Source organism: Mirounga leonina, unplaced genomic scaffold (assembly GCF_011800145.1).
Source record: "Mirounga leonina isolate KUSES-001 unplaced genomic scaffold, KU_Mleo_1.0 Mir_94, whole genome shotgun sequence".
NCBI classification, from domain to species: Eukaryota; Metazoa; Chordata; class Mammalia; order Carnivora; family Phocidae; genus Mirounga; species Mirounga leonina.
This window is the reverse complement of record NW_023270855.1, coordinates 54,485,748-54,505,505: the sequence shown is the minus strand read 5'-3', so window position 1 is coordinate 54,505,505 and position 19,758 is coordinate 54,485,748. Positions and strand designations below refer to the sequence as shown.

Below are 19,758 nucleotides of genomic sequence, written 5' to 3'. Positions count from 1 at the left end.
CCAATCACCCTATTTTAGAATAAATTTCAAAATCGGATAGTAATTCTTCCCACTTTGTTCTTCTCTTCCAAAACTGCTTGGGTCATTCTAGGTCCTCCGCATTTCCATATAAATGTTGAGATGGCCTTGTCAATCCATGGAAAAGTCTGCCTGGATTTTGAAAGGGATTGCACTGAACCTACAGATCTGTCTGGGAACAAATCTTACATCCTTTTTAACAGTTGTGCAATAGTCCACTGCGTCCTTGGGTCAGCCTTTCTTACCAGTTGGGTGTTCTCCACCAAATCCCTAGATTTCACCCAGAGAGTGAAATCTGATTGGCCACCAGCCCACCAGCGGGTTGGCTCCCTTGGGTGGGGCGCTCGCCCTGGTCCCATCAGCCGAGAGAAGCTTCTCCGGGGCTGAGCTGGCAGGCTGGGGAGAGATGGACATCTGGGTTCCAGGCAGGGTACAGGTGTGACTAACCCAGCTCGGTCCCTTGCAGGGTACCCTGATCAACACTCTGCAGGAAGTAAAGCCTACCACCTTCTTGGGGGTACCCCGAATTTGGGAGAAGATGCAGGAGATGATCAAAGAAAATGGTATCAAATTCTCAAGCTTGAGGAAGAAGGTGTTTTCATGGGGAAGAGTTATTGGCTTAAAGGTCAATACAAAAAGGACGTCGGGGTAGGTGGAGGGTCCAGCGGGGATAGGCAGGGAGAGGGCCATGGGGAAGGGGGCTCAGCCTTCTCCAGCTGGTGCCCACCAACCCCCGTTCAGCTCCATGGTTGCTGAGCTGCCCTTGGCATTCTTTTTCACAGGATACATGACACTCCCGTGAGCTACCGCATGGCGAAGGCCCTCGTGTTCAGCAAAGTCAGGAGTGACCTTGGCCTTGATTACTGCCACTTTTCTATCAGCGGGGCTGCGCCTCTTGACCAAGAGACGTCTGAGTTCTTCCTAAGCCTGGACTTGCCGATAAGCGAGATATATGGGATGACTGAAAGCACAGGACCCCACACCATACCCAGCCAGAATAACTATAAGATTCACAGGTACCAGCCTCCTGGAAAGACCCCCAGCCCTCCAGCAACATGGGGTACTGGGGTTTAAGGTGGGAGGGTGGGCGAGTCACGGGGCTAAGGTGAAGCCTGACCTGAGTCTCCAGAATGACCCCTGTTCTCCAGCCTCCAAGCCCTAAATCTTCACAACGAGGGAAGCCCCCATTTGTCCAAGAGCCCATGGACAAGGGCTCTTAGAATGTTCCAGGGTCTCCCCAATTGTCACCTGTGAGTTTTGCCTCCAGATGGCCCCCCCAGGCTCACCTACCCCAGGTTCACCTCCTGAGACCCTTCATCTCCACCATGCTCCATCTGAAACACATTCACGGGCCCTTTCTAGCTTTCTCCCAAACTCACCTGGCTCCAGGCTGCAAGCAGTGAGCCCAGTGACACAGAAGCAGGAAGAATACCAAAGACGAGCTCCACTCTTTGGGTCTGACAGCCACAGGGCCTCCCACTGTCTCTCCCTGACCCCCTCCCTGCTGGCACATTCCAAGTCCAGCTCTCCTCTCATGCTTGGTCAGGTTCCAACCGCCTTTGAACTTGGCGAAAACTAAGTTCAGTCTTCCTAATATGGCAAAACCATCTCCTGCCTTTTACTTTGCCTTGTGGGGGAGATTTACACCTCAGCGTCCCCCCGTCCCCACTCCATCATCCCATCTGAGGTCTATTTTTTGCATAACCCAAATGCCCACTGCAGTTTTTCCAAAACCAAAGAATTCCTAAAGAGAAGTGACCTTGCTCCAACCCTGGAGGAAAGGTATAAGCTCCAGCCTCCAACTTTAAATAGTGTTTTTCAACGAGGAATACATGTCCATGTCCAAAAACTCAGAAGGCATAAAATGACAGAGTGAAAAGCGTCCTCCCTCCCACCCCAAACCTCCAGGGAGCCTGCTAAGGCCACCCTAACAAAGTTCCCCAAAACTTAAACAAAAAAATTTTTCTTACAATTCTGGAGAACACAGGTCCGAGATCAAGGTGTGGGCAGGCTGGTTCAATGAGAGGGTGAGGGAGAATCTGTCCCGAGTTCTCCCCTGGCGTGTGGCCGTTGCTGGCCATCTCTGGTGTTCCTGGCCTTGTAGACGCATCCCCCGTATCTCCGCCTTCATCTTCACGTGGTTCTCCCCGTGTGTGTGTCTGAAATAAAAACTTCCCCTTTTTGTAAGGACACCAGGCAGCCTGGATTTGGGGCTACCCTTCTCCAGTATGACCTCATCTTAATTTAACTCATTATATCTGCAATGATCCTGTTTCCAGATCTGGTCACATTCTGAGGTGCTGGGGATTCGCAGTACCATATATGATGGGAGGGAGGGCCACAACTCAACCCCTAACACCCTCCCAGAGGCCAAACCACCACACCATTGCTCTTGAGCTAAGGGGGCATAAGCGGTGCATGGACATACATGCTTTTCTCCCCAACAAAAGCGTTTTCCATGTTAAAATGAACACAGAACTCATCCTCTCTGAACTATTACTTGCTCTCTGGAGCTCGGGAACCAAATGAGGTCAGATAACCCCGTGTCCTTCATTATCCGGGTTCGTAATACGAACTTCCAATCGGTCTTGATTCACATCATCCAAGCTCAGGAATCAAATGCATTTGGCTGGCGAGAGATTCCTATCTTGTAGAGAATGTTCCCTATAGGAAGCGCCTGCCCCACCTTTAAAAGCAGCAGTGTGTCCCCCTGGGTGCACGCACCATCATTTACTTAACTGGTCCTCTTACTGGTGATACTTATGGCTTATTCTCCATCATGGGTCACCACAAACAACGCCAAAACAAACACTTTGCACGCACACCATCCATGGTGCTAAACCAGTTGGTAAAACAAAATGGTACCTCAACACAACTTTCACATACGTTCCTTTTGTCACGAGTGAAGTTGAAAAAAACTCTTTGCATTCATTTCAAACCCATTTGTATTTCCTTTTCTTGGAACTACGTGTACACCTCCTCATGCCCACCGGGTCCTGGAGAGGGTGAGAGCAGCAGATCCCGCGGGGGAGCCCAGGCTGCGGACCCAGGCTGACCTGGGTGGGTGACCTTGTCTTCCTGAGCCCTGGCTTCCCCCTCCCACTCCCTGGCAGCTGTGGCAGAATCATGGCTGGCTGTAAGAACATGCTGTACCAGCAGAGCAAGGAAGGCATCGGGGAGATCTGCATCTGGGGTCGGCACGTCTTCATGGGCTATCTGGAAATGGAAGACGAGACCACGGAGGTCATCGATGAGGAAGGCTGGCTACACACCGGGGACCTGGGCCGCATGGACAACCAGGGTTTCCTCTACATCACAGGCCGCATCAAAGGTACTGGGGCTGGCTCTTCAGGCGCTTCCTGCGGGCAGGCCCACCCCGAACGCTGAAGGGCCTGGTGCACCAGCACTGAGGCTCCCGGCCCCCCACCTTCCACGGGGGGCCCCCACACAGATACACGGAGACACTGCCCTCCGGGGAATCCAGCTCTTCCCCTGGGCCCGGCATTTGGCCCCCCGGCAGAAGGGCCCTAGGGAAGATACCCACGCGAGTCCTGAAACCTGTCTCCTCCCCTGTAGCTCGGGGAGCATAATAATCCACAGCACTATAACAAGTAAGGATTCAATGAGATGCTATAGAACAGGGATAGCCGACTCTTCCTGCGGAGGGCCTGAGAGTAAATATTTTGGGGATCTGCAGGACATACGGTCCGTGTCACTGCTGCTCAGCCCAGCCAGGGTGGCACAGAAGCAGCCATGGACACCTAATAGACAAATGGACCTGGCCATGTGCCCACACTGATGTCATATAATTCTCACGTGTCCCAAATACTATTATGTTTGGGATTTCCTTCCAACCATGTAAAAATATAAAAACCATTTCTAGCTCATGGCCACACAAACCCATGGAAGGTTGGATTTGATTTACAGGCTGCAGTTTGCCAACCTCTCGTGTAGACAGAGCATTCAGCAGTGAGCCCGACATAGGCAGTAACTTATTCAGTAAGCGGGCTAGGTTAGTATCCTTTCCGTGATAAGTGACAGAAAAGCCTTCTGAAATAGGTGTGAGTGAAAAAGAGAAACTATTGGCTCAAAAATGGAGAAGTCCAAGAGGTCTCACTTCAGGCTCGGCTGGACCCAGGTGCCCAATTAACATCAAAGGAATTGCTTTATCCTTCCCTTACTGAGCTGTCCTTGGTGTTGGGGCCGTTCTTGGAGAGGCTTTTCCCATTTGGTGACAAGATGGCTGCCAACAGCCCAGGCTCACCCTAACCACCAAGGGACAGCCAAAGTTTTAGGTCTGGATCTCACTGGATCCCATCTCAAGATGAATCTCTGCAGAGACGGAGTGTGCTGGCCGGTCGGACCTGGTCACATGCTCATCCTTGCAGTCCTTGCCCAAACCACAAGCGTTTGAGATGGAGGGAAGAGTTCCCCAACAAACAGCAGGGCTGGATACCTGAGTCACTGGCGGACACCACCACAGGTGTCCATCACAATCATATAATTACCACTGCCTTCCCACCACAGTAGGGATGGTTGAAAGATCATGGGATAAGACACAGAGAGTTTGGGTGGATGGGATAGGAGGCAGCCAGCATCCTTAGATGAAAGAGCAAGTGAACAGATCTGGGGTAGGAGGAGGAGCTCTTGGAGCATTTGAGAGGCTGGGGGGGAAAGTGACACAATTCTCTTAAAGGTTCTTCTGGGGTTGCCAAGTGGTAGAAAAATCAGGAGACAGAGACGGGGCATGGCCAGAAGCACTGCACTATCTTCCAAGCAAGATTTTTGAGGGCTTGGAACAGGGTGCAGAGGACCAAGAAACAGGCAGAGGATTAATACAGTGCTGTCCAAGTGAGATGCATAGGACTTTGGATATCTGACGGGAATTTTAAGGAGACAGGGGAGGAGGAGCAGAGTGATGCTTGGTCTGTGGCTTGGAGAAGGGCATGGTGGGAGTTCTGGCCATGGGCAGGGGGCCTCCTCTGCTTCTGGGTTTTTCTAAGTGAGCAGTCATCTGTGTCAGCATCTGTCCCCTCTGATCCTTGAGGGGATAAGGCTTTTGTACTGTCACGGTTGAACCTTCACTGAGCCATGCTTTGTTCCAGAAATCCTTATCACAGCCGGAGGTGAGAACGTGGCCCCTATTCCCATTGAGAACTTGGTTAAAGAGAAGATTCCCATAATCAGTAATGCCCTGTTAGTGGGAGATAGGGCAAAGTTTCTGAGCATCCTGCTGACGCTGAAGGTAAGGAGGGTTTGCTGTCCTGCTGGGGGGTCTCTGCCCCAGGGTCCAGAGGGTGCACCCCTGTGGGTTCGAGACCCACTTCCTGGTCCTCAGGTGTGGCCGGGGAGCGTGTGTGGTCATTGGGTGTGGTGACGAGGGTGTCTTGGGCAGTGTGAGGTCGACGAGATGAACGGAGAGCCACTGGACAAGTTAAGCTTGGAGGCCATCCACTTCTGCCGGAACCTGGGAAGCCATGTGTCCACCGTCTCTGAGATTTTGGAGCTGCAGGACCCCCTGGTCTATAGGGCCATCCAGCAAGGCATAGATGCTGTGAATCAGGAAGCCATTTCCAATGCGCAGAGGATCCATAAGTGGGTCATCCTGGAGAAGGACTTTTCTGTCCAAAATGGAGAGATGGGTGAGCAGCCTGGAGAGCAGGTGGCCTTGGCACTTGGAGGCTGGTCCCTTGCTAGTGTCCAGGGCCACATGGGAACTGAGGAGATGTGCCCTTTTCTGGGGGTCTGAGGGTCCACTTCCAGCTCATTGGTGCACAGCTCCCCCGCCCCCACACACACACGTCCCTTCTCCCCAGGGCAGCACATCCCCTGCTCTAGGAATAAAAGCCAAAATCCTCACTATGGCTCTGCATGATCTTTCTCCTGTTGACCTCTCCTTTTCACTTACTCTGCCCCAACTCCACAGGCTTCTGTGCTGTTCTTACAACTCTCCAGGCACAGCTCCGCCTCAGGCCTTTGCACCTGCTGCTCCCTTTGCCTGGAATGCCCTCCCCCCTCAATTCTTTGGCTCCTTCTCACCCTAAAGGCCACTTCCTCAAGTGGCCTTCTCTGCCCATCCTGGCTAATGCGACTCACCATTGCCCTTAAGAGAGCAGCCCTGCAGCTCACCATCCCACCTCCTATACTGCCGCCATCTTGCCCCATAACACATCATAGTCTGAAATTACCCTACGTATTAACTGATCTTTGTCTGTCTGCCCCATGAGGGGAGGGCTCACTCCAGGGTGGGTGGGGGTCTTGCTTTCCCTCAATGTCCTTTCTGGGGCTTGCTCTCTGCACTCAGCTGTAATCTGATGGCATGGATTGCAGTTAAGAGTGGCGGCAAGCACACAGCCTCCAACAACTTGGGCTCAAATCCTGTCCCCTCCAAGTCGACTTGTCCCTCCGATCCTTGGTTCTTTCAACCACAAGTTGAAAATGCAGTCCTCGTGGGGCTGCTCAGGACACAGCTGGGGAAGCCTGAACCCCATGGTGACCCAGATCCTGTGAGCAGCCTGGGGCATGGATCAGGGCCTGAGTTCAAGTCTTGCCCCTGCCTGCACGTTCTGGGTCAGCTCAGAGCAACTGGCCCTCTCTGAGCCCGTTTCCTCACCTGTAAAATCAGGGGGTGGTGTGCCCCCTTTGTGGGGTGCACTGTCCACATGAGGCACAGAGTTTGGCATGCTGTCTGCCTGCCGGCTCACACAGTCCTCACCCCACAGCCCGGGGCGAGGGGAGGGTTCCATCATCCCCACACTGATGGTGAAGGCAGTGCACCCACGAAGTCGATGGCAGAGCCAGCCCCAGCCAGCCCCGGGCTGCCCCAGTCACGGGACCCTGTTGCCCACACACGGGACACGTGGACTTTTATTTCATCCCCACATCTGAACTGGTCTCTTCTTTCTCGATAGGTCCGGCGACAAAGATTCGGAGACATTTTGTCACCCAGAAATACAAAAAGCAAATTGAAAAATTCTACCACTGACTTCCCTGGTGGAGCTGCTCTTGGCTGTCCCAACGGTGAGATTGGCTTTGCTGGGCCGGGCCTTGAACGAGTCCAACAGAGGTGGTCTCCCCTGTGTGGCAGGCGGGTCTGTGAGCAGAGCTGCAGAGACTGCACACAAATGCACATTTGGTTGCCAGGGATTCTAGGCCTGGTCTCAACTCATGCTTTCTCTACCAGAAAAATGCCCACATGGTATACTGTAGCTTCTCTGGAGCAGGCCTTTGTCAGACACTTCGGTGGGGAAAAGTGCTACTTGCCAGGGACCCAAGGAATGAGGCGTGTTGGCCCATCACAGAGGGCAAGGGATGGGGATCTGAACAACTCCCACCCACCCACCCCTGTTCCTCTCCTCTCCCCAAGTCTCATCCAGAGGAGTCCCCCTAACTCAGGGTCACTGATAGGTTTGGGGGAATCCAGCTAGATGCAAGAGCAGGTGGATAGTAGAATAAATTTTCAGTTGTCCCAAAGGCCCCTGGTAATCCTTTTGTGGTTAAATCATTGTCTTCTGAGGCCCCCAGCCAACTCACCCACATTAGCTTGCTAGGGCTGCAGCTACAAAGTACCACAGATTCACCCGCTTCCACCACAGGACTTTATTTTCTGCAAGTCCAAGAGCAAGGTACTGGCTGGTTGGCTTCTTCTGAGGCCTCTCTCCTTGGCTTGTAGATGCCCTGCCTGTGTCCATATTGCCCCCTTTTTTTTAACAAGGACCCCAGTCGTACTGGATCATCACAGATCTCTGAATTCCTATGAACCTTCAAGACATGATCCCAGGGAAGCTTTTGGGGAGGTCTATAAAGAACTGCTTGTTTTGGAAGAAAGATCTCATCTTGTGGGTTCCAATTAGATTTTTTTTCTCCCCAGAGGACTGACTGAGATATCAGAAAGAAAAGCCTTCACAAGTTTGAAGAAGTGGGTCCCCAAACCAACTGGTCTTCCTAGAAGCAACTTGGAAACTCTCCCAACAAGTTCTGATAATAAAGCACTTCAGCATCCCATGTCCTGATTTTTGGCCGCAGATTCAAACATTTTGTCCTTTGTGGAGAAGTTCAGGCTCTGAAATCAGTTCTGGGTTCAAATTCTGACTAGTTATGTGAGTTCGACCTTCTGTGTCTGGAGGGGGGTGGGAATGTATAAAAACAGACCCCCTGTTCAACAGCTGTTGAAGACTCACACCTTCCCAGAGAAAGGGGCACTGAGAAGGCAAACGGCGTGCTGCGTCTGAGGTCCAAAAGCCCTCATTACAGGTAAACTGTTTCCATCAAAGCCCCCATCAGTCTTGGTTAACAGCTATGGTTCTAGATAAACCCCATCTGTGCAGATGAGTTTCGCTGTTGTCGTAAGGCCCATAATAACAGCAACTTAAAGACAGAAGTTCGTTCCTCTTTCATCCAAAAGTCCATGCACAGGCAGACCAACACTGATACGGCAAATCCATAGTGCTGGTTCCTGAAAGATCAGTGGAAAGCACACTCCCCAGGCCAGAGGAGGACAGCCTATGAGAACAGGAGAAAGAACATTTCCAGTCTTTTAAGGTTATCTCTAGATACCCAGAGGCAGTCCAGGCCCCCTTTTCTTTTTTTTTTTTAAGATTTTATTTATTTATTTGAGAGAGAGAGAGAGAGAGCACATGAGACGGGGGGGAGGGTCAGAGGGAGAAGCAGACTCCCTGCTGAGCAGGGAGCCCGATGCGGGACTCGATCCCAGGACTCCAGGATCATGACCTGAGCCGAAGGCAGTCGCTTAACCAACTGAGCCACCCAGGCGCCCCAGGCCCCCTTTTCTTTTTAAAATATAAAATTATAAATAGATTGGAAATGTACGAAGACATTCTCCTTGCAAAAAAACACTAAAGCAATGCACAAGGCTAATGTCATTTTTGATGCCCTTCCTTATCTACCCGGTAGGCTTTTAGGGTTTTTTTTTTTTAATGTAAATACAGTCTATCCTCCTTTTAATTTTTTTCCCAGAGTCTGTATTTGCAAGTTTGCCTGCTCTCTAACACTTATTTGTAACCCCAAATCAATGCCCCTGGAACATCTGTGGTCGTCTGTGGACATGCACAGAGCGGTGAAAAATCTGAATCCCAGCTGAGGTCAAACACAGTGCTGGCCTGCCTTCTTGCTTCAGCTCATGCTGTAAATGCACGTCCTTCTGAGGATCTATTTAGCGTCATGTTTTTGCATTTTTTGTTGAGTGATGGCACTGTCGAAAGTGCCCCCAAGTTTAACGCTGAAATGCTGTCTCGTGTTCCTGAGTGCAAGAAGGCCATGATGAGCCCAGGAGGGAAAAATATATAGGTGTTAGATTAACTTCATTCAGGTGTGAATGATAGTGCTGTTGGCCGTTAGTTCAATGCTAATGAAGCAACCGTGTGTATTCAATAAGGTGTCCCTGAACAGAAAACACACATAAACAAGGTTAGATAGCGATCAGTTGATAAAAATATTGTGACCAGAGGCTGCCAAGCACCTGACTCTATTAAGAGCAATGGGTCACTTATTTTCAATAACTCAGTGTTCACAGCATTTTTATAAACATAAATATCACAAATAACAAGGATTGACTATAAACATATATGTATGTCACTATTGAAAAAAATTGTGTGTGTGTGTGTGTGTGTGTGTAGTAGGGAGGGGAGAATTCATTTTTGCATATAAAAATATATAAAGGACATTTTTTCTTCCAGGCAGGGGCAGGTTAGCACAGTGGTTGAGAACATGGGGAGGGGGCAGGGTGGGCGGCTGCATGAAGAAGCTGGGGGCAGGCTTAGAGGCCAAGGCTGTGGAACAGAGGGGAACCCAGGGCTCACAGGATGAGGAGAGGAACAGTGTGGGCAGGAGGCTGGACATTGAGCAAATAAGTAAATAGATTTTTAAAAAGTGGGAGCTAAGTTTCCACTGGCAGAGAAGAAATTTAGGAAAAGGTTAGAAAGAACCATGAAGGGGGCACGTGGGTGGCTCAGTCGTTGAGCGTCTGCCTTCGGCTCAGGTCGTGGTCCCGGGGTCCTGGGATCGAGCCCCGCATTGGGCTCCCTGCTCGGCGGGGAGCCTGCTTCTCCCTCTGCCCTGCCTCTTCCCTCAGCTTGTGCTCTCTTTCCTTCTCTCTCAAATAAATAAATAAAATAATAAAAAAAAAAAAGAAAGAAAGAACCATGAGGTATTCCGTTTGGATTGGAGGTATTGTACAGACTCATAGTTTTATAATATATTTACAGATACAGAACTATAGATGTGTGTTATATATAAATACATCTACCTACGTCTGTGTACGTACACACTCAGTCGTGGGCATATACATACAGAGACATACATACACACGTATGTTTTCTATCTCTGTCTGCTCTGAGGGCCCGGCCGCAGTGGGCACGCTGAGTGCCCAGATCTTGGTTTCTAAATCCCACCTACTGCTAAAAGGAACCAGGCATGTTTGGGGAAGTGTCTGATTCCAGGGTTAAGACAGGGACTGTAAAAGAGGAACCTGGAATAGCTTGTGTCAGAAAGTAAAACAGTGCTCAAAAAAAAAAAAAAAAAGGTGATACCTGTCAAAGAGCCAGAGGAACCAGCCCTGAAGGGCTTTCCACTGGCCACATGGGGGCAATGTGCATACCAAAGCAAATAATGAGAGTAACAGATTCCAGCCCACTGAGTAACTGGTTGTCATTATTGTAAGACAAAGTCCCGAATACCGCAGAAGGAATGATGGGATGAGAAAGTCTGTGTCTGGCAATCACGATGCAGGAGGACAAACAGGAGCGGGTAGTGGATACCAAGGTCACTGGTGGAGCTTTGATGCTAGGGAAGATAATTGGTATAATCTCATAATACCTCCCCAGAAAATTCTGATCGACTATAACAGCAGGAAAAGATAAATTTAAGTGGGGAAACCTGAGAGACACCAACTTGACCAGGTGGTCACGGTTTTCATCAACTCCTGATAACTGCACTAAAAGGAACATAGCATGGTTTCTGTCATATTCTTTCCAAGAAAGCTGTAGTGAGTCGCAGGGATTAGGGGGCCTGAGCGTGACGACGAGGTGACGGCAGTTTTACTTGGGCAGCATGCAGGGGAAGTCCCTCGCAGAATGAGCCTTCCCAGAAGCAACAGCCCAGAGCCTACCACCCAGGAGGGGAGGAGGGCAAGGCCCCACCCTCACGCCCCGGCGGGAAGGGGGCTTATTTGTCTAGGTGACATTGTCAGCAGCTGGGCAGGGAGTCTTTGGGCCAGAGAGCTCCAAAGGGCACAGTGTCCTGCGCTCTGTTATAGCTCTGGGGTTTGTCTTCTATATGGCGCATGCTGGGTGCAGTCTCAAGAGATAAACAAAGCAGGCAGGCTCCAAATGGCTAAAAATATGCTCACTTTAGATATATTTTAAACTGGATGTGTAAGAAACCAAGTTTGCTACCATCTTTCCCTTCCAATAGTGTATAATGATCAATATAACTTAACATACCCTTGAGATCTGGAAAATCATCTTTTTTTCCCAAGTTAAAGAAAAAAATGGGGTTTGGCACCAGAGGGCTTTTGAGCTAGCAGGTCCCAAACTGTTGTGAAGAAGTAAACAACACAGGGCCAGCTACACCGGGCCCTCGTTGGCTCATTTATAGGACAAAAGCATGGTTCCAGTCTGGTCAAGAGGAAACAGCAGGTGAACCCAAGCTGGGGCTCAATCTACAGAATGTAAGGCCCGTGCTCTTCAAGACTGGCCAGTAAGGGAAGACAGAGCAAGTGAAGGCCCATTCCAGATTGAAGGGAGTCTGAGGAGACCTGACAACTAAGTGCACACGATCCAGGGTTGTATCCTGGACCAGAAAGGAAGACCTTACTGGATTAGTTAAGAAACTATGAATGGGGTGTGAAGACTGGACGGTCATGCAGTAATCGTGACGTCCTGATCGGGGGGCTTACACGCTTAGACAGTGTCCTTGTTTGGGGGGTGCACACTGGAACGTTTGTGGGAAATGCCGGCAGGTTACTCTCGAAAAATACTAATGAGGGGCACCTGGCTGGCACAGTTAGTTAAGTGTCCGACTCTTGGGTTTCGGCTCAGATCATGATCTCAGGGTTGTGAGATCGAGCCCTGTGTCAGGCTCAGCACTTAGCCTGGAGTCGGCTTGAGATTCTCTCTCTCCCTCTGCACCCTTCCCCCCTGCTCCCTCTCTCTCTCAAATAAACAAATCTTGGGGCACCTGGGTGGCTCAGTTGGTTAAGAGGCTGCCTTCGGCTTGGTTCATGATCCCGGAGTCCCGGGATCGAGTCCCACATCGGGCTCCCTGCTCAGCAGGGAGTCTGCTTCTCTCTCTCTGACCCTCCCCCCTCTCATGCTCTCTATCTCATTCTCTCTCTCAAATAAATAAATAAAATCTTTAAAAAAAAAAAATCTTAATTAAAAAAAAGAAAGAAAAAGACTAATGATAATCTGGCGGGGGCAGTGGATGATGGAGGAAATGATCTTCATAAACAGGATAGAGCACTCTTTGTACTGTTTTGGAAACTCTCCTATGACCTTCAAATTTATTATTTCAAAATAAGTTATTTAAAGGGCATATTAAAAGACATATACCTGATTTTTCTCCCACTTAAAAAATATGCTATAGACACCTTTACCTGTAAAGACGAATACAGCCACCCCACTTGCTTTAACTACTGCACAGTGTTCCAGAGTAGGGGTTCTGCATGGCACTCGCCCATTCCCCTATCACTCAACATTTAGTTTGCTTCCACCTGTTCACTAACCCCATGCAGTGAGGACTCTTGTATGCGCTGCCTCATGCACAGGGTCTGTCTCTTCAGATTCCTTCTTTGTTGCACCCAGGATTCTTCTGGCCTCTCAGCTATAGTCACCAAGGCCAGCACTGAGTCCGGCTCTCAGTTAATCAACCATGCCAACAGCCAGAGCGACTCCCGACTGCTTGGGCTAGTCTGATAAATCTACCATCTCCACTCGGCACATCCTGATAAACTCATTTCTCCTTCGCTAGGGCAACACCCTCAGAATCCAATCCCACAGACAGTACCCGGATTTTCTGCCCAATCTAAAGGAGCCAAATCTTGTAAGTCGTTTGCAATTCTTCATCTCCGAGGTATGACTTTGTACGTGGCCTCCTGAAGTACTCTGAGACTTGACTCCATTGTAGGTGTGGAGGCAAGGAGGGAGCTCCTGGCTTCTATGGCAACGTTACTGCCTCTAGAGGGCAGGAAGAGCTGCCTTCTATTCTGCCCCCCTGGCCTGGGAGCCTGCGTGGGATTTAAAAGTTCAGGGCACTAGTACTCTGAAAACTACAGAGCACTTGTGAAAGAAATTGAAGAGGACACAAAGAAATGAGAAAACATCCCATGCTCATGGATTGGAAGAACAAACACTGTTAAAATGTCTACACTACCCAAAGCAATCTACACATTTAATGCAATCCCTTATCAAAATACCACCAGCATTTTTCACAGAGGTGGAACAAACAATCCCAAAATGTGTATGGAACCACAAAAGACCCCAAAGAGCCAAAGCAACCTTGAAAAAGAAAAGCAAAGCTGGCGGCATCACAATTCCGGACTTCCAGCTCTATTACAAAGCTGTGATCATCAAGACAGCATGGTATTGGCACAAAAACAGACACATAGGTCAATGGAACAGAACAGAGAACCCAGAAATGAACCCACAACTAGATGGTGAATTAATCTTCAACAAAGCAGGAAAGAATATCCAGTGGAAAAAAGACAGTCTCTTCAACAAACGGTGCTGGGAAAACTGGACAGCCACATGCAGAAGAATGAAACTAGACCATTTTCTTATACCACACACAAAAATAGACTCAAAATGGATGAAAGACCTAAATGTGAGACAGGAATCCATCAAAATCCTAGAGGAGAACATAGGCAGTAACCTCTTCGACATCGGCCACAGCAACCTCTTTCAGGACACATCTCTAAAGGCAAGGGAAACAAAAGCGAAAATGAACTTTTGGGACTTCATCAAGATACAAAGCTTCTGCACAGAGAAGGAAACAATCAACAAAACTAAAAGGCAACCCACGGAATGGGAGAAGGTATTTGCAAATGACATATCAGATAAAGGGCTAGTATCCAAGATCTGTAAAGAACTTATCAAACTCGGGGCGCCTGGGTGGCTCAGTCATTAAGCATCTGCCTTAGGCTCAGGTCATGATCTCAGGGTCCTGGGATCGAGCCCTGCATCAGGCTCCCTGCTCAGCGAGAAGCCTGCTTCTCCCTCTCCCACTCCCCCTACTTGTGTTCCTGCTCTCGCTATCTCTCTCTCTCTCTGTCAAATAAATAAAATATTTTTTTTAATTTCTTTTTTTAAGATTTTATTTATTTGCGAGAGAGAGAATGAGAGATAGAGAGCATGAGAGGGAGGAGGGTCAGAGGGAGAAGCAGACTCCCTGCCGAGCAGGGAGCCCGATGTGGGACTCGATCCCAGGACTCCAGGATCATGACCTGAGCTGAAGGCAGTCGCTTAACCAACTGAGCCACCCAGGAGCCCATAAATAAAATAATTTTTAAAAAAGAACTTATCAAACTCAACACCCCAAAAAACAAATAATCCAGTTAAGAAATGGGCAGAAGACATGAACAGACATTTCTGCAAAGAAGACATGCAAATGGCCAACAGACACATGAAAAGATGCTCAACATCACTTGGCATCGGGGAAATACAAATCAAAACCACACTGAGGGGTGCCTGGGTGGCTCAGTCGTTAATCGTCTGCCTTCGGCTCAGGTCATGATCTCAGGGTCCTGGGATCGAGCCCCGCATCAGGCTCCCTGCTCAGCGGGAAGCCTGCTTCTCCCTCTCCCACTCCCCCTGCTTGTGTTCCCTCTCTCGCTGTGTCTCTCTCTGTCAAATAAAAAAATCTTAAAAATAAAATGTTTAAAAAAAAAAAAAAACCACACTGAGATACCACCTCACACTGGTCAAAATGGCTAAAATTAACAAGACCGGAAACAACAAGTGTTGGTGAGGATGCAGAGAAAGGGAAACCCTCTTACACTGTTGGTGGGAACGCAAACTGGTGTAGCCACTCTGGAAAACAGTATGGAGGTTCCTCAAGAAGTTAAAAACAGAGCTACCCTATGACCCAGCAATTGCACTACTAGGTATTTATCCAAAGGATAAAAAACAGTCATTCAAAGGGGCACATGCATCCCAATGTTTATAGCAGCACTATCAACAATAGTCAAATTATGGAAAGAGCCCAAATATCCACCGATAGATTAATGGATAAAGAAGATGTGGTGTGTGTGTGTGTGTGTGTGTGTAATGGAATATTACTCATCCATCAGAAAGAATGAAATCTTGTTATTTGCAAGGACATGGATGGTGCTAAAATGTATTATGTTAGGAGAAACAAGCCAGTCAGAGAAAGACAAATACCATATGATTTCACTCATTTGTTTAATTTAAGAAACAGAACAGATGAACGTGTGGGGAAGGGGGAAAAAAAAGAGAAGGAGAGAGGGAGGCAAACCATAAGAGACTCTTACCCATGGAGAACAAACAGAGGGTTGCTAGAGGGGAGGTAGGTGGGGGGCTGAGCTAAATGGGTGATGGGCATTAAGGAGGGCACATGATGTGATGAGCACTGGGTATTCCATGTAAGTGATAAATCACTGAATTCTACTCCTGAAACCAAAACTACACCACATGTGAACTTACTAGAATTTAAATAAAAACTTGAAAAATAAATAAGTTAATTAAATTAAATTAAATAAATAAAAGTTCAGGGCACTCAAAATCGTATAGTCTTCCTCCCAAATTACACCATTCCAGTATTTCCATTCTCAGGGTACCGTTAACTCAAATAATGCCCTACCTTTCATGCAAAGATCTGGAGAGGCTGTGAATTCACACCACGTTATAATTCAGCAACCTACAGCTGGCAGAAGAAATCACTGAAAGCAGCCATAGTACGGATTCTCTGCACATGCTTTGAGATAAGAATTTGAACTCGGAGCCTGTTTTTCATAAGCCCTCCCATGCTGCCATGAGTAGCCTGCCTGTTCAGAGTCCTTGTAATCCCCGTGTCTCCCATAGCGACTTACTCTTACTGTCCCTCCATCCACCAGATCCTTGCCTTTAATAAAAGAACAAAGATGCAGGACTTTTCGTCTTCACAACTTTCCATAAAGCTATTGACCAAGACAGTGTGGTATAAGATCAATCAGACAGAGAGTGCAGAAATGAAAGCTCACATTTATGGCCAACTAGTTTTTGATAAATGTGCCACAGCTGTTCAATGGGGGAAAGGACAGTCTTTGCAATAAATAATGCTGGAACAATATGCCAAAAACAAACAAAACAGGGGCGCCTGGGTGGCTCAGTCGTTAGGCATCTGCCTTCAGCTCAGGTCATGATCCCAGGGTCCTGGGATCAAGCCCCGCATCGGGCTCCCTGCTCTGCCGGGAGCCTGCTTCTCCCTCTCTCACTCCCTCTGCTTGTGTTCCCTCTCTCTCTGTGTCTCTCTCTCTCAAATAAATAAAAATAAAAAATCTAAAAAACAAACAAACAAACAAAACAAGAGAACACAGACCTTCACCTCATGCCACACACAAAAACTAACTCAAAATGTATCATATACCTAAATACAAAAGCCAAATTACAAAACTTTAGGGTAAAGAAAGAGAAAATCCAAATTTTACCTTGGATTAGGTAAAGATTTCTTAGACGTGATAGCAAAGCACACACCATAAAAGAGAAATGACACAACTGGACTTCACCGAAATTAAAAACTCTTGCCCTTCAAAACATACTGTCAAGTAAATGTCAACCTTGAAACTGAAAAGACAGAAGTATTTAAGAATCATGTATCTATGGGGCGCCTGGGTTGCTCAGTCGGTTAAGCATCTGCCTTCGGCTCAGGTCATGATCCCAGGGTCCTGGGATTGAGTCCCACATTGGGCTCCTTGCTCAGTAGGGAGTCTGCTTCTTCTCCCTCTGTGTGCTTTCCTCTCTCTTGCTCTCAAATAAATAAACTCTGAAAAAATCATGTATCTGCTAAGGGACTTGTAACCAGAATATGTAAAGAACGCTTACAACTCAACAATAAAAAGACAAATGGCTAAATTTAGAAACGGGCAAAGGATTTGATTGGGTATTTCTCTAAAGACAAATGGTCACCAAGCATGTGAAAAGATGCTTAATATCACTAATCATCAGGGAAATACAAGTCAAAACTACAAGGAGATAGCACTTTTACACTATCCAGGATGGCTAAAAATTTTAAATCTGATAATACCGAGTGTCAGCGAGGATCTGGAGAAAGGAGACCCCGTATCCATCGCCGGTGGGAATGCAAAATAGCATGGCCACTTTGAAAAGCAGCTTAGAAAGTTTCTTGAAATGTTAAACATGGAGTTACTATATGACCCAACAATTCAGCATTTCTCCAAAGAGAAATGACACAAAAGCTTGTCCACAAATGTTCATAGCAGCATTATTCATAATCACCAAATGCTAGGAGAAAATCCCAATGTCCACCAACTGAAGAATCAATAAACAAAAGCACAGTACCATCCAAATAATGGGACACTACTCAACCACAAAAATGCATGAACAACTGAGACATGCAGATGAACTTATGCTGCATGGAAGGAGTCAGACACAAAAGACTACACATTGTATTACTCCGTTTATATGACATTTCTAATAAAGGCAAAACGATGGGGACAGCAGATCCGTAGTTGCCCGAGGCTGGTGTGAGGAGCATGGTCAGTCTCACACAGGCACATGGGAACTTTTCAGGGTGATTATGGTGATGGCTTCACAGTTGTATGACTTTTATTAAAAATCATTGTACTGGGGGCGCCTGGGTGGCTCAGTTGGTTAAGCGACTGCCTTCGGCTCAGGTCATGATCCTGGAGTCCTGGGATCGAGTCCCGCATCGGGCTCCCTGCTCGGCAGGGAGTCTGCTTCTCCCTCTGACCCTCCCCTCTCTCATGTGCTCTCTCTCAAATAAATAAATAAAATCTTTAAAAAAAAAAAAAAAACATCATTTAGTCTTGGGGCGCCTGGGTGGCTCAGTTGGTTAAGCGACTGCCTTCGGCTCAGGTCATGATCCTGGAGTCCTGGGATCGAGTCCCACATCGGGCTCCCTGCTCGGCAGGGAGTCTGCTTCTCCCTCTGACCCTCCTCCCTCTCATGCTCTCTGTCTCTCATTGTCTCTCTCGCAAATAAATAAAATCTTAAAAAAAATAATTAAAATTAAAAAAAAATCATTGTACTGGACTCTTACAATGGGTGAATTTTATGCTTTGTCAATGATAGCTCCGAAGAGCTGGAGGGTAGAGGGAATCGCTCATAGGGCTGGAAGAGCATGCTCAGGAACAACTCCTAGTTCCCCGGTCGAGAAGGCTCCTCATCTCAACAGTGGCTGATGGTGGACTCACGCTGCCCCTGCTCTGCTCGGGGAAACTGCATATGCCCAAGAAGCTGCTGATTCAGGAGACTGCTGGCCAAAGAAGGAAGCTGAGGCTCCCATGGCTGGCCCCAGAAACCACCTGGTATTCCCCCTCACATGACTCACTCCCAAATCAGTCAAGACTTGGAACCTCGGCAACCACTCCAGCAACCACCAATCTACTTTCTGTGTCTATGAGGCCGACTACTTCAAGTACCTCCCATGAGTGGGATCAGACAGGATTTGTCCTTTTGTGTCTGGCTTATGTCACTGAGCACAATGTCCTCGAGGTTCATCCACATTGTAGCAGGTGTCAGCACGGCCTTCCTTTTTTTTTTTTTTTTAAGATTTTATTTATTTATTTATTTGACAGAGAGAGACACAGCGAGAGAGGGAACACAAGCAGGGGAGTGGGAGAGGGAGAAGCAGGCTTCCTGCGGAGCAGGGAGCCCGATGCGGGGCTCGATCCCAGGACCCTGGGATCATGACCTGAGCCGAAGGCAGACGCTTAACGACTGAGCCACTCAGGTGCCCCATGGCCTTCCTTTTTTAAGGCTGAATCATACCGCATTGTGTGCATGGACCAAATTGTGCTCATCCTTCATCCATCAATGGACAGTGGGTTCCTTTCAACTACTGTGAATTGTGCTGCTGGGAACGTGAATGTGCAACATCTCTTCTGGTCCCTGCTTTCCATTCTCTTGGGTATATTCCCAGAAATGGGATTGCTGGGTCATATGGTAACTCTGTGTTTGATTTTTTGAGGAACCAGGGAGGCCTTTAAATGACTTTTTGGCTTATCAACCTCAATAGCATCCAAGACAATACATGAAAATGCAGCTGTATGCCCATCTGGGAGACTATTCTAGCTCCAGACTGTGCCTAACGGACAGATGAGTTCATGATCCCCCAGGCACAGCGACTCAAAGTCCTTCTTGACCTTTTGGGAGCCTCAGGTTCTGCCGACCTTAATGGGCTCTTTGACACACTCCCTGGCCTCCGTGACATCATGCCTTCCACAGCGCCTCCTCCATCTCACTACTCCCTCTGTGGTCCCCCTGTGAACTTTGTCACCCAAAGCCAACAACAAGGGGCAGGGACTATGGAGTCCCTCCAGCTGCCAGCCTTAAACCCATGACTTTGCTGCCGGCTCCTCCCTGGGAGCTGTCACCTTGGGAACCACTGGCCGTGGGGGTAGACCCCTGGCCCCTAAGACCCCGGCCCCTCTGCCAAGCAGCAACAGGCCATGTCACCATCATGGCTCCAGGCTACGGAATCTACAATGAGGTCACAAAGGCCGGCCACAGGCAGGAACATTCTGGA

General features: G+C 48.3%; 1 protein-coding gene across 1 annotated transcript in view; it reads left to right on the top strand.

The window, feature by feature from the left end:
- The window catches only part of LOC118005683 (long-chain-fatty-acid--CoA ligase ACSBG2-like), a 57,665-nt gene extending 49,702 nt beyond the window's left edge, over positions 1-7,963 (top strand). The window contains exons 9-15 of the mRNA XM_034997714.1: positions 485-666; positions 801-1,034; positions 3,132-3,349; positions 5,124-5,263; positions 5,414-5,660; positions 6,930-7,038; positions 7,889-7,963. Of these exons, the coding sequence (XP_034853605.1) occupies positions 485-666; positions 801-1,034; positions 3,132-3,349; positions 5,124-5,263; positions 5,414-5,660; positions 6,930-7,003 (1,095 nt within the window). The 3' untranslated portion in view covers positions 7,004-7,038; positions 7,889-7,963. The remainder of the gene's footprint in view (positions 1-484; positions 667-800; positions 1,035-3,131; positions 3,350-5,123; positions 5,264-5,413; positions 5,661-6,929; positions 7,039-7,888) is intronic.
- The last annotated feature ends 11,795 nt before the right edge of the window (positions 7,964-19,758 follow it).